The sequence below is a fragment of the Kwoniella newhampshirensis genome, chromosome 11, assembly GCF_039105145.1.
Source record: "Kwoniella newhampshirensis strain CBS 13917 chromosome 11, whole genome shotgun sequence".
Taxonomy (NCBI): domain Eukaryota; kingdom Fungi; phylum Basidiomycota; class Tremellomycetes; order Tremellales; family Cryptococcaceae; genus Kwoniella; species Kwoniella newhampshirensis.
Genome location: NC_089964.1, coordinates 957,266 through 971,298, shown reverse-complemented (window position 1 = coordinate 971,298; position 14,033 = coordinate 957,266). Strand labels below are relative to the sequence as shown.

The 14,033-nt window shown below is 50.3% G+C and overlaps 7 protein-coding genes across 7 annotated transcripts; 5 read left to right on the top strand and 2 right to left on the bottom strand.

Moving 5' to 3' along the window:
* Nucleotides 1-11: 11 nt before the first annotated feature.
* Nucleotides 12-2,592, top strand: IAR55_005531 (uncharacterized protein; the record flags this gene model as incomplete). The annotated part of the gene is made up of 4 exons (XM_066948622.1): nt 12-113; nt 1,027-1,099; nt 1,162-2,324; nt 2,428-2,592. 4 exons carry the CDS (start codon nt 12-14, stop codon nt 2,590-2,592), a joined length of 1,503 nt encoding a protein of 500 aa, XP_066801190.1.
* Nucleotides 2,593-4,502: 1,910 nt separating this feature from the next.
* On the top strand, nt 4,503-5,000 carry IAR55_005530 (uncharacterized protein; the record flags this gene model as incomplete). Its single annotated transcript, XM_066948621.1, has 2 exons — nt 4,503-4,824; nt 4,900-5,000. 2 exons carry the CDS (start codon nt 4,503-4,505, stop codon nt 4,998-5,000), a joined length of 423 nt encoding a protein of 140 aa, XP_066801189.1.
* Nucleotides 5,001-5,662: 662 nt separating this feature from the next.
* On the top strand, nt 5,663-6,438 carry IAR55_005529 (uncharacterized protein; the record flags this gene model as incomplete). Its single annotated transcript, XM_066948620.1, has 4 exons — nt 5,663-5,971; nt 6,122-6,156; nt 6,250-6,362; nt 6,434-6,438. The coding sequence occupies 4 exons, from the start codon at nt 5,663-5,665 to the stop codon at nt 6,436-6,438; spliced, it is 462 nt and encodes a 153-aa protein (XP_066801188.1).
* A 698-nt stretch (nt 6,439-7,136) lies between these two features.
* IAR55_005528 (uncharacterized protein) lies at nt 7,137-7,990 on the top strand (the record flags this gene model as incomplete). Its single annotated transcript, XM_066948619.1, has 5 exons — nt 7,137-7,156; nt 7,215-7,557; nt 7,633-7,667; nt 7,725-7,837; nt 7,911-7,990. 5 exons carry the CDS (start codon nt 7,137-7,139, stop codon nt 7,988-7,990), a joined length of 591 nt encoding a protein of 196 aa, XP_066801187.1.
* Nucleotides 7,991-8,307: 317 nt separating this feature from the next.
* On the bottom strand, nt 8,308-9,300 carry IAR55_005527 (uncharacterized protein; the record flags this gene model as incomplete). Its single annotated transcript, XM_066948618.1, has 1 exon — nt 8,308-9,300. The coding sequence occupies one exon, from the start codon at nt 9,298-9,300 to the stop codon at nt 8,308-8,310; it is 993 nt and encodes a 330-aa protein (XP_066801186.1).
* Nucleotides 9,301-10,093: 793 nt separating this feature from the next.
* Nucleotides 10,094-11,155, top strand: IAR55_005526 (uncharacterized protein; the record flags this gene model as incomplete). Its single annotated transcript, XM_066948617.1, has 1 exon — nt 10,094-11,155. The coding sequence occupies one exon, from the start codon at nt 10,094-10,096 to the stop codon at nt 11,153-11,155; it is 1,062 nt and encodes a 353-aa protein (XP_066801185.1).
* Nucleotides 11,156-13,076: 1,921 nt separating this feature from the next.
* On the bottom strand, nt 13,077-13,886 carry IAR55_005525 (uncharacterized protein; the record flags this gene model as incomplete). The annotated part of the gene is made up of 1 exon (XM_066948616.1): nt 13,077-13,886. One exon carries the CDS (start codon nt 13,884-13,886, stop codon nt 13,077-13,079), a length of 810 nt encoding a protein of 269 aa, XP_066801184.1.
* Nucleotides 13,887-14,033: the final 147 nt, after the last annotated feature.

The window sequence follows — 14,033 nt, the reverse complement described above, 5'->3', positions numbered from 1 at the left end:
CAACGATCGACATGGACGACCATGGTGTTCCCGACAAGGTCCTGCCAGTCCAATTCCTGATCCTCGACCATATCAAGCACGACTATCCTATGACGGTAGTTACAGCCTCTTGGGTCTGTTAAGCCGAGGTCATTTCCGAGATCTACTCACTTGTCCACCTGTTATCTGAGTTATAGCATCGCCACCTTAATCTGCGGCCGTTCACTGAGTCTATTTGAAATAGGCGTTGATCCGTAATTTCTGATGCAAAGATGTGGAGAACAATAGGCGCAAGCCATTGTTTATTTCAGTCTACCCCTCAAATCGCGGGCACCTCCGCTTTTTGCCTCTCCGCGTTTCATCTCTTCCCGGAGATGAAACTCCGTTTGTTGTTGTTTTCATCGTTTGTTTATTGTTTGTTTACATGTTTCGACGCAAAGGTGGCAAAATGTCTACCGAGTATTGCCTCTTCCGTCCAAGCATCCGTATCGTATGGTACTGGTGCTCGATATCGATTGGATGGTGAAGGGAAGGTGTGGGTAGACTGATGAGGCGATTGCGATGACGGAGCTGTCATGTCAGATCTCGTTTCAGCTGCCATTCATTTCGAACTCATCTTTTGGCTCATCCTCGGCTCCCGATTGGTGATTGAGACTGCATGTCCACCGGTCGAGTCTGCGAGGAGGACGCTGAAGATCGATAGACAAAAGGAGAAGTGCGCGACTGAAGCGAAGCTGCAGTCGCTCATCGTTTCATCGTAGCAAATCGTTTCATCGCAGAAGAGTCTTTGGGATGACGATGGCCGCCGGCGGTCGATGACTGACTGCTGGAGTAATGACGTGCCTTCCGGATATCGAACGACGAAGGGATTAACAGCTCCTTCTCGGAGCTCACTTCACTGATCACTCACTTCTCCTTGGACTCGTTCGTTATATGGTGTTTCGTGAACAATAAGAAGTGCTGGCGAATATGACCAATATCCATCGTCGTGTTGTGATCAGTGTGCGATTAGCAAAGATATAAGTAAGTCTTCATCCTCTCCCTCAGCTTTCTGAATTCTGCAAGCCAGATCATTCCTCGCTGCGACCCCGTTTGCCTGCAAGTCAGCCAAATATAGCAGGTGAGTTGGTTCTATTCTGTCAGTGTTTGACCAAACTTCGCTGATGTGGTCTTGCCACTAAGCTCTCCACTCCCGAATTCTTACATTCCATATTGGTAAGCCCATCATGGACGCGAAGACTATCAGCACCTACTTCAAACACTTGCCTCGCGAAGTCCAGAGCTTTGTGCTCGACTACCTCAAACACTTCGCCCCCCTTACTGTTCTCCCGGTCAACAAAGAGATCTACAATGAAGTCATCCCGACCATCTACAATCGGGTCGTGATGACCAAAGACAACGTCGACCACATTTTCCGTGGATTGGTCATTCCTGGCGAATTCCGCTCTGACGACGAATTTCTTGAGCCCTTCGATCTGGGTCACTTGAAGAAAAAGGCATTCGAGTCCATCCGTATCCTCATTTTTGACCATTGGGAGGCGGTCGAACAATTCTGTCTGGAGATCATGCACACTGATCAGAATGGGGATCAGATTCTGCTGCCCGTTATCGCGGACATCTTCTCTGAGCTCGAGCACCTCGGAATTGGATGGAAGGTCCTGAAGGAAATGGCGAAAGCGGTCAAAGCCAGGCAGGAGAACGAGGAATGGGCAGACAGGTGGTCTGAAACGGACCTCGGTTATATCACCGATCCGGGCGATGATGGCGACGAGAATCAGAGCGACGGTGAATACGACCCGGACGAGGTGTTCGACATCGACTTCCCGCCCTTCCTCGACCAAGAAGACAATTTCCTTCCCGTCAAATCCATTTGTTTCGATCTGAGGGGTCGCGCGCAAGTCAACTTGAGTTGGAAGCTTGTCAGTCGAGCCATCGATCGATTCACAATCTATGGCGAGAATGACGAGTGTTCGGAACAGCTTCTCATCATCCATGTCGATGAGAACGCCAAGCTCCAACTTTTCCCGTCCACCATGTCGGATTACAAGCGGGTCGAGATCGACTTTCACACCAAGCGAAGCCCTCGAGCGTTCCTCATTTGCCTTTGGAATCATTATTTGGGCCTTGTGCACGATGCTGCCTTGTCCAAGGATCTCGCTTACATCATCCCGCAGACTGAGAACCTTGAGGAGATGCTCGATGGCATTTCTGAGGAGTTCTACAATTGGGAGAGTAAGGAGGAATGGGATCGTTTTAGGAAGCGATTGAGGCAGAGAGGCTCGAAAGACCACAAGGCATGTCCTTGTGAGAACAAGAACGACTTCATCCTCGCCAAAGAAACAAGGGTAAGTCCAACCACCATTGTCCTTTCCGTCATTCATTCACCCAGACATTTTTACGCTTGCGGTCTGCTGTCGATGTGTCTAACTGTTCGTACTTCTACTCCAGACTGCCTCGGCAGATCCGCTTGCGCCCACTGCCGAACTCATCGACATCGATGACGATGTCGACATCGTCGACGACTCGACCGTCATGTTCGTGGAAGCGGACGATGAGTATTTTTTCCTCGCCGACACCGACGATTCCGACTCCGACGCTTCCGGTTCCGCTTGATTCCGATAAAGGCGGAGGCCTGAATCGGAACAATGTCGATGTGTCAGGTCACACGTAGGTTTGTCGTTTCGGTTGACGCGAGTTCCGCAAATAGCTTGATGAACGAAGTTTTGTAGGATAGTTTAAGTTGAAAGAGTCATGCATGATGGTAGAAAACTTGCCAAACAGATTTGGTTCGTCCTCAAGAGTTCCATGAGATAGACCTAACGGCGTGATATATCCATTTGGTGGTCGTCGTGGTCAACATCTCTCTCAACCCAGCCTGAGTGGAATGACTGACGTGAGCGAGAACCTTGTCGCGGGATGATCCGTTCGCAGTTCCGCGTGAGGATTTTCGGTCTCTTCCTCAAGTGTGTCACTCACCAAGACAGAAGCTTTGGCCCTACATTGTAGTCTGAATGGTTCAAGATAGATCTCCCGCATCGTCCTTTCATCGATGACAGAATTGTTGCTTCGTCGGAGATACTTTTGCTCGTTTGCCAGAAAATCCGTGTTCCACTCAGTATACGATTCGCTAGTTGGAATCACGCTTTGGCGCTATGACGCAAATCAGTCACCTAAATCTGCATCAAAGGAGGCAGGATGTGCGTACTGGTCATGACCTTCTTGGACTGGACGCCTTCGATCCAAGCAAGCGCGATAACTTATGCTCTCGAAGATGGGGATCTTCAACACCATACGCCAGCCTTGCCCGTGGAAGTGAGTGCTGTAGGTGAACAGTCGAGTTCTTGTGTTACTGAATATATAAACCGTACAGTCGGTGGTGATCCCCCCAGGTTCCTCTTCTTCCTCTTCCGCATACAACACTGTCTTCCACAGCCACATCGAACTACTCTTTCTCCTATCCCATAGTAGAATGAATGACGACATTACCACCGCTTCGGCAAATCTCAACACCAGTCCTCAGTCTGCCGACCCGCATTGGACAGTAGTTCGAGACCGGCCTCACAGTCCCAATCAGACAGCACAAACCTCCAGACCACCAACGACCAGCAGGAAGGGGGCGTCAATGCTAAGGTTTCGATGTGTAAAACGATAATACGTCAGGACAGCAAATCTGGGGAGCGTGATTCGACTAACTATGAGGTACCGAGTCCAGAGGCCGCTGACTTACCATTCATGTTTTCAGTAGAGGCGTCGGAAATGTTGTTGTTGGCGAGCACTTCTCAGGCCGCCAGGGAAGCTCGATCATCATCAAACAGGGTCAGCAGGAGTTGAGACCTCCGAGTGATTAATGAATTGACACATTGCACGTCGTCTACTGTGAACATCCAGTGTATGTCCAGTGCTTCCTGTGTGTGACGGGGAAACGGGTTTCTGGTTGGAACAGCAACAGCATATTGTTGGGGGAATGGCGGCGAGGTGGTACCATGCGCACACGAGTCATTAGGGCAATGCGTTTCGTAGTTTCGATCTTCGATACTTTGTGGGTTGATGACATTCGATGAGGTATAGCACGCCTCAGAGGACGTACTGGCGAGTTGACATCGGACATGTCCTTCAAAACTCTTAGAGCCCATGACGGCGTACGGTCAGCCCAGTGACAAGCCGTCGTTGTCGCTCTGACGACGGCAGTTGTCACTGTCACTCCCTCACGAATGTGATCATGGGCGCAAATTGACCCTTCCCTTGATGCCGTCTGTAAAGGATCGTTCAGCAAGCAACACACTGTGAGCTTGTCCACCTTTGTTGGTCCACCATTGACACCTACCTTTGAGGCAGATCTGCGAGATTCGTCATTGCCGCTGTCATCGGCATATATATATATTTATATATGGGAATGTCCTCGCTGCGATATCCTGCCTCGTCCAGTCTTTATTCGGGACGAAACGCAAACTGCCCAATTCTCACGTCTAACGCTGATACAGTACTGTCATCTTCGCTCGCGCTTCCTTTCATTTTCCTTCATCATGAGCACCACACAGCAAACCCAGTCCGATAGCAGCCAGAACACTGTCTACAAACCTACCTACAAGGCTCATGTTGGTGGACTGAAGCAAGAATTCGCCAAAGAAATCGGCATTTCTTCCAACAATCCAACGTCAGGCAAGCACAACGAACCGGGGTGGGTATACCGACCTAGCGGAAAAGCGAATTCTTCGTTGTCGACCGGAGCCCAGTCTTCTGAAGCTGCAAACTCATTACCGAATGGGCTGAAGCGAAACCAAGGAGAATGGGAGGATGTCAGCAATTTGAAGACGGCGTGGGAGCAAGCGACTCATGAGAAATCTTGTGAGTTACACTCCTCAGAAACTATGGTGGACAGCTTACTGGTACTTTGACCTTTTACTGGGGTGTATACGACAGACTTTTACGGAACAGGTGGTAATGATTCAACTGCAAACTTGTCGCTGGCTGAACTTACGAGGAGCGCACGACCTTTGAAGAAAGCCAAATTTGATACGTAGATGGGACAGAACTTGAGAGCGGGCTCACACTCGGTCTCTGGATCAAGATCTGTGATGGACGGTATGGAAGAAAGGAGACCGTCGGTTAAGTATGTAAGAGAACTTGTGGATGATATGTACTGTAGTGTTCGATTCATAGACGACGGCTCAACGTACTGTAACGTGCGATTGAGTCGTTCTAGACCAAAACAATGATCATTACTTGAGAGCGTCTATTACGCGAAGTGAGGCCCGGGCGAAGGCGCGACGAACGGCCAATCACTCTCTATCGTCGTCGCCACACCTATGATTCCTTGCCTGTGTGTGACGCATAGCATACAGTATACAGGGAGGGAGACGACATGTTACAGCGTCTTTTGATGGGTAGACCGGGATCTACGTCCCACTACTGGAGAGGCTGTTATTTGCTCCCCAAGCAAGCCGACTTTGCACAGTCGAGACTTGTGTAGATCTATGTGCCTCGACCGAGAGCATGTGACGTCTTGGCCCAGCAGGTCCTACTTGACCGGTCTATCCAGACTTCCGGTCGATGTATAAAGGTCCTCAATGGGAAGACAGGGGAACTTGCCTTTCTACTTCGAGGACCTACCAGACCCCTTTGTCACTCAAAGCTTATTGCACCCTCGATGCTGCACAGAATCCTACCCAAGCCGCAACCCGAGATGTTCACCAGCATTGTCAGTCTCCTCATCATTGCTCTTTTTGTCCTGCTCACAACTTCCGCCGCACCGACGAGCAACACAAACATACTCGTCAAGCGTTACACTGGCGTCAAGATCCAGTCGTATCGCGATGGTCTTTGTCTCCGTCCCACCGGTGTGAGGTGGGGAGACGGAACTCAAGTACTCAGTACCACTTGCGATATGGGTGCATTGTGGGATATCAATCCGGGTAGCGGAAGCTTGGTCCTCTCTGGGACTACGCTGGCTTTGGACGCTGGCACGGGCACTGAGAACAAAGAGATCGTCAAGGTGAGCGAAGATCGTGCTGGTACCGTTTCTTCTGGTTGAGTCCACACCTACCTTTGCGCGCCGTACCATGCTGGAATTGTCGTTGGTTTCAAGCTGTGCAACTCTGCGGGAGAGTCGTGATTCGCGCTGACGACCTTCATACTTGTACAGCTTTGGACCTCTTACCCGGGCCTGTATCAACAGACGTAAGTCCGCCTCAAGTTGCAGGCGAGATACTGTTCCCGTCCCGTCTCTTTTGCTGTGCCAACAACGACACACGCTCAGATAAAACCATGCAGATGGTACCTGACTACCGACGACCGGATCGCCATCACGGGCGGTAATCAGTGTCTTGACGAAGGTCCTGATGGTCCCCAGACATACCAGTGTACCACGGGGAACACCAATCAGAGTGAGTCGTCGCTCATCGTGAACATCACATGACCACTTTGCTGAGAAGCTTATGTGCCCTGCTTGATGCAGTTTGATTCATCCATCTCCCTGACGATCCTCCGGCCAGCTCGGCGTCGTCAAGCGTTGGTGGGACCACCACTGCGGCTGCCTAGGTGCACAAGTAGGCAGTAGATCGCGCTGAGTACTGTGACATATGGACCTTTGCCTTCATATGATGTATAGTATGACAATGCTGTGAGGTAAAGTTGGTGGCGACGAGATGACTATGCATGTGTGTCTGAATGATCGGGGAATCGGGGAATCGGGGAGTTCGGACGTGATGTAGGATCTCGGAGAATTGTTCTGGTTCCTGGATCTAATGACCGTTTCTTATCAGATGACCAGATGATCGGTGACCCACGAACTGCAGACATCATTTGCACTGCCTGCGTGTACCTTGATTCGTCCACTGTCTATGCTCTTCTGTGAAAGCAGTCATGGCTATGCCGATGCGTCTGTCAGCTGGTCTTGCTACCCATCAGAATTGATCGTCCGATGGCCGTATGACCGATGTAACGTCGGTTGTTGACTGGATCGATTTGGGAATCCCACTTCACCACAAGCGAGGTGACTGAGCAGGAAGCTGTGCGAACAGAGACGATCGCATCAGGTGTTTCTCAGTCGTTCCACCATCTTCCGAAGGCTGTGAGCCTCAGGAGGCGATGGCCGTGGTATTGAAAGCACTTCGATGACAAGCGGGTATATAAGTTATACAGTCCTACGGCGATCAAGAATGCTAAGCTTTCCTTCCCGGTCTCGAATAACACGATCCGTATACAAGCCAATCTGGACATCTGACACATCAACCCAGTATACATTCATACTATCGGACCATCATGCTTGTCCCTCTCTTCTCGTTCCTCGCTCTATCCACCCTCACGCTCGCGTCCCCTCTTCCCAAAACACAAGCCCTCTCCAAACGGTACTCAGGCGTCAAGATCCAGTCCTACCGTAACGGACTGTGTCTCCAGCCTATAGGTCGAGGGATGGGCAACTCCATTCCCATCATCGAGAATGGGACTCCGGTGGGCACTGTTGATTGTTCCTATGCGAGGACTTGGGATATCAATCCTGGGAGCGGGAGTGTGATTCTTAGTGGGACGAATTTCGCTTTGGATGCAGGGACAGGTTGGGAGAATAATGAGAGGGTCAAGGTGGGTCCCGGCTCTCTACTTTGATCGAGGTCTATCAGATCACTTCTTACATATGCCGATCCTCACTCCTATCAGGTCTGGCAATCCTATCCGGGTCTCTTCCAGCAGACGTGAGGTTCACTCTAACTATCTCATCGGATGTATTCTGGCTGAATTTGAATGTTTAGCTGGTATCTAACCGACGATGATCGCATCGCCATCACTGGTGGCAACCAGTGCTTAGACGAGGATTACAACGGTCCTCAAACCTATCAGTGTACTACAGGGAACACCAACCAAGGTAAGTCGACGTCGGGATCGACCAAGAGTCCCCTGATTGGATGGCTGATCCAGCTTGAAATCAAATCCGGTAGTCTGGTATGTCCTGCAAGAAGGCGATGCGGGGTCGACTCCTGTTCCTCTTCCTTCTCCTGTTGAGACGGCCACGGCCTGAATCGTAAGAAGGTTGTCCTTGTAAGACCATTGATGACGATACGGGTAGTGCAGTGAGGTCACATGTGTTGAGGTGATGAGCGTCGCTCTGAATCTTACGGGTACTGGATAATTGATATGGACCATGCATGCACAGTGGGCGAATACTCCAGAAATGTGCATATATCAGCGAACAGTGATAACAATATCCAGGGAGATGACTGGAGGAAATGTAAAGATAGCAATTGATAACCTGTCGAAAAATCTCTGTCAATCAGAATATTGAGGGGCAACAGACAACTTACTCGACACCCACTCACCGGTGTTGCTCGGAACAGATCACTGATCTTGAAGAGGCTCAGTCTTGCGATCAACCTTTTCATCCGTCACCAGATACCTCTTCCGTCTGTTCCAATCCCATTCGTTCACCTGAGGGCAACACCTTCTGACCTCATCCCACCTCCAGTCCGAGAGCATCCTTTTCCAAATTGATTCCAAGTCTATTGTTGGGGGGCGTGGACTGTTTAAGATGGTGACAAGAAACAATTCTATCATCACTGGATCTGGGCCTTCTACCGTGTATTCTGGTCCATGATTCCGATCAATCTCCAAGCTCTGTCTCCTCCTCACTACCGTTCTTCCCTCCTCGACAGCCACATAATCGATGCTGATCTTGCGGAGAGGTGTATCTCCAGCTAAGCGGAACAGGATACCTAAGAACGAGCTTGGATCGAGCCCGCATGACGTCAAGGTGGTGTCGTCGCCTTCAAAGAGTGAGATAGGTATCTCAAAGGTGAATTGGTCTGGGTGCACATGCCCTCGTAATCCAGTGACAAGTTTGTAAAACCCCGGATATCGCGGTTGTGAAACATCGATAGGAGGTGAGGAGTTTGGAATATCGATCAAGGCCCATCCGAAACGGACGTGATTGGCATTCGCGAAATGAAATGTCTGACCTGGCGCGTCTTGTTCTTTCAGGCGTTTGATCAAGGTCTGACCCCCCACAAAGTCCTTGATGGTTATCGATCGAGTGTGAGGCAGCAAAGAGCCCTTTGGTTCTCCTTCCAAGCCACTGAGTATCTGGTCAACAGTCGTCTTTTTTAGGTACAGGTCGCGATACACGATATGTCGGAGATCATGGTAGAATGCTCTGGAGATCGGACGCATGACGACAGGATGATCGCGTACGAGGATGTCGAGGATGATGTGGTGCACTTCCAGGAGTCGACGGATGTCTGTGAGCTGGAACGTGGGGGAAGAGGATCGATGGTCAGATGAGGTGATCTGCAGGTGCTGGGATCGGGTCGAAGAAGCGGTCTCGATAGAAGACATGGAGAAGGTTCACTCCAAGGTCAATGTAGTATGACACCACCAGACTTGTCATCACAAACAGAACGCGAAAGGGAAACCTATCATCTCATGGAGAGCGATTGCTCAAAAACAAAGAGGATGAGACGGTGTCCCCTTTGACCGAGGTGGCCGGAGGACTGTTAAAGTGGTACTGAACAACGCCGGGTGCACAGCGATGCACGGACCTCTGCGCGGGCGCCGATGGACGCCGGAATGTTCATAAGGTCTGCGATCGCGGCGTCGATAGAGTAGGACTGACGACCCGAAGGCTTGGCTGCACCAGTTATTCCGAGGCTGATAACGGGACAGATGCTCGGATGGACGCTGTCAGTGATGAGGAATGTGGGCTGACACTAAAGATACTCTGGATGGGGAGATGTACGAGTGAGGGGGGCTGCTATATCAGGAATCATGTGGCTGACTATAGACATGGTGACTCCCTAAGTGATCGGTCGTTCCAGTCGTTCCGCCGTCGACGACCTGTTCTCTACGCCTTCACTGATGTGTACGTACGAGACTCGCGGTTGCTGACCCGGGGTGTTAGCTCGGTGAACCTGTTGGGTGAGAGAGGACGCGTCGTGAACGTACAGTATAGGTTTGGTATGATCACGTGGACACTCTGTTATCTTTTCTTCCACACACGACCGCGGATGATAACGCAACCCCCGATAGTATCGAAAGCAGAGAGACTTGAGCAGTTCATTCAGTTTGTATCTCTCTGTCTGTGTGACCGTCTCACACCGCACACAACCATCATCGTGGTGTACGAGGGGATATGTCGACAGGCTCTCCTCTAGCCACTCTGACTGATCGGGATACTCGCTCCTCCTTCCCACTCACTACCCTTTCCCCGCTCGCGGAAGTCCATCATCTCATCCTACATCATCTCGAGTCCATATCACCGACAACTTTGCTCCCCATCAACACGGCATTCTACTCTTCGCTCCTCCCGTCCATCTACCGATCCATCCATCTCAACAGCTCTAATGTCGCCCAACTATTCTACGGATTCAAAATGTCCAGGTCGAAATCAACACTTCGGAAGAACCGAGCCTTGTCCCTGGTCGAAAACATCCATTTCGAAGACGAAAGTAGCCTGAGGACCTTCTATCGATATGGCAAGGTGACGCCGAGTCGCCATAACCCCATCTTCCCAGGTATCAAACATGTCCATCTAGGATGGGATGCAGTGGTGGGGATGGCGGAGAAACCGTTCCCTGTTAGACCGAGAGGCAGACCGACGATCCCGCCGAACCGATTTGCCAGATCGTTGAGCTTCATCCTGGGATATCATATGTCCACGACTTGCGTCGAGACGATATCGTTAGATTGGGAATCGGGGAGGTTGTCCGGGTCGACGGTCGGTTCCACCGATGGGTTGGAGGAGACGATATGGTCTGCGGAAGAGATACAGGGCGCTTTGGCGGATCTCATCAGTCCTCTACAACTTCAAAAAGGATTCAAGAGCTTGATCTTCAACATAGCAAGTGGCGACGGAGACTTCGCATTTGATCCGACAGTAATCTTGTCATCGCGATCCGACATTCGTGTGTTCTTCAACTTTGACGAAGAAGACACAGGTTACGAATTAGATCTGGGAAAGGCTGGGGAGAGCATCGTGCGAGTCTCGCGACTTCCGTCAAGCGAACACAGGATTCGGTTTGTGTCGAACCGAGCGGAAGACCTGGGACTGCAATTGGAGAAGATGTACGAGGGAGGTTCAATCTCGGAAGAAGAGATCAGGCGATTGAGAGAATCTTACCAAGTGGAGAAGCTGGAAGGAACGGAATGTGCTTGTAAGATGTGGGCTGAAGCGACTGCTTTGGAATCCTGTTGAACCAAAGATACGAATGTTGTACCTCGCGTAGATAGTTGAAAAGATGGCCATGTGCTGGACAGGTTGAGTTCAACTTGAAAAGACTCCAGCATAAAAAGCTATTGAAAACTCTAGATAGTACATTTCGCATATTCATAAAACAGCTTGCAAGTATTCTCCCACCGCATTCTCCTTTGATGGCTAGCTCATGTAGAGACCCCTATACTACACCTTGGAGCATCACGAGATCAATGGACATCCTCACAGCTTCCTCGCATCAGGTGATTGACATCGATACAGTAGAAAGTCGTTGTGCCATATCCACTCAACCTGACGTCGACATACCATGTACACGATGCGCCTCCTGTTCTTCATCAGGCTGATTGCTGTGTATCGTACTGTACCTCGCGGTCGTCATGATGTATACATTGCGAGTCTCTAAAAAGGTCTCGTCAACGCGGTGATGTTTGATCTCACGCGTCACCGCATGCATATCGCATGAGAGTCAGAACAGTCAACGGAATTGAGCTACGAGAGACACAAGTGAAGAGAGCTACAATGAATGCGAGCTACGCTGCCTCGATGTAAATACAACAAACCCCGCCCTTTCTTCTGACTGTCATATCGGATAGATGAGTGACTAATCTTTACTTTCTCGCGATGTGCACCTCAACTTCACATTGCTAAGCTCCACAAACAGAACACTATTCCTGAACCTTTCGTAGCCTTCCCTAAAACTGTTGTCCCGGAGGCGCCGCTCTTTACCCAATCTCGCCACAAGCTTCTTACCCATTCCCAGCGCATCAGACATGACATATTCGACCATAGATTGCGTTTTTCTCGGTGGTTGTCCTTTGCTGGATTCGAACTTCAGGTCGAGGTGTCTTTGCTAGTGATCATCGATAAGTTGCATGCGTGGATCGTCATTCGTTGTTCGTTGAGCGATAATCTGTGCCAAGATGAAACTTGGACGCAGAACGTAAGGAGCTGGAAGGAACACAATGCGAATCGCAGTGGTATGTGTAAGCGATCCGACCTCGAAAGCGGGGATCTCTATATCGGTGACCTTCTTGAACGCCTCAATTACAGCTGGATGACTACGGGCGTGCCACCACTCAAAAACCAGAATAATTTTGGCTTTGACATCGTACCTTGGGTCCGCTGGGGTTTGACTGCCGATCCACACGTCCAAGCACCCAATCGCTCGGTCGGCGGAATCCTCTTCCCGTAGGCGCCATAAATCTCCCATCTGAGGTATGTATATATGTAGGCAGAACATCGAAGGGCCTTCGGACATGTCAGATATAGCACAAGAGAATAAGATGCAAGTGAGAAGAAGAGAAGGAAGAGGTTGGAAAGGTAAGACGGTTTACAAATACAAGATCCATATCTGTGCCTGACCACGGCTCAAAGGAAGTGAGCTGTCGTCAAAATCAACTGGACGCTCGTTCTACATCTATGGACATGTAAAATGGTACTGAGCTCGCCCGTGGCTGCATCTAATATAGAGCATGTTTTGTCAGTGGATGTGAATAGATCCTCGCTAGATCAGAAGAACTCACTCACTCGCTTGTCGAAGTCCGAAACGAGGGCGCGGCGCTCCTCCGCTTCATACAGCGCTGTCAAGTGACAACTTTGGGTCTCCTTGAGGCTGCAGCAAGCACTGCTTGTATCGTTCCACCAGTTCTTCGAGACAAGATTGAGACCTTGTACGCATAGATTGGTGTCGTTTGATCATTCGTCTTCTTTGTTCAATTACAGATGTCGGATAGCGTGTGCCGCGATTCCGGCGGTCTGGACGGGGTCACACTGTTTCGTCGCGGCCCAGATTTCGGCGAGTGGAGGGTTCGTTATCTCGTTAGATGGTGAAGGTGTCGTGACGATGTGACAACAAAGTGGAGCCCGACAAGCGAGCACGATGGATACCATCGGAGTATGTGACTCAGCGAACGGTAATTGGCACTTCCATTTTCTCGAATACACGATTCAACCAACCAGCCTCGATAGGCGATTGTACAGACCGATCAACAGGGCATTCGAGACAGAGGCGTTTTGTGATGGCCAGCTTTTTGATCAGATCTTCGAATTCTTCGTAAAGGACGAGATAATTGCCATGCACCGGATCGTCATTCCATCCCCCATCGACAGGCATTGGCTGTGATGGGGTGGCGTGCTTGGCCGTCCATCTCGCATGTTCCGCCTCATTGATGCCGCCCGGTGCATGTATCAAAGCATCAATGAGAGACGCGCCGAAGATAAGCTCCTCTAGGCCGGGAAACAAGGGATCTCCTTTCTGATCTTCACCAAGATACCCGACTCTTTGATTGGGGAATACTCTCGCCGCCATGACCAACGCTTCTGCCGACCAGATATCATCGAACCTCAACGTCCGAGTATGTGTGAAACATTTCGCTTTCCGACCATCGAATATCATCCCACCGTAAGGGTATGGCAATTCCCCTGTTTCATCCACGCACATTCCTGCAAACACTTGAGAAGCATTCCGTCTAGAAATGGTGACATTTGCGTAGATGTAGGGTACGGCGAGCGAGCAATACTTGAACGATAGCTGTGCGACAAGGGTAGGGCGTATACCGGTGAGATGGTCCAAGATGACGCAGGTGATTTCGTAAGGTAATGGCCAGAGAGTGTCGATTTGACCGCCCGGGATATTGCTGTTGCTGGGAGAGGATCGAGGTGATTTGGATTCGGAGCGGATGCGAGATGTCGATATGGAGAAGGGAGATCTCATCGTGTCGTGAGTGTATCTTGTCCTAGATGTGAGGGACAAGACAGATACAGCAAAGCTCGGGTGAAAGATATGAATAAAGAACGACGTCGGGAAGAGAAGTTGGACGCTGAAATGCTATCATGTATGATGACCATGACGGCCGGTGCA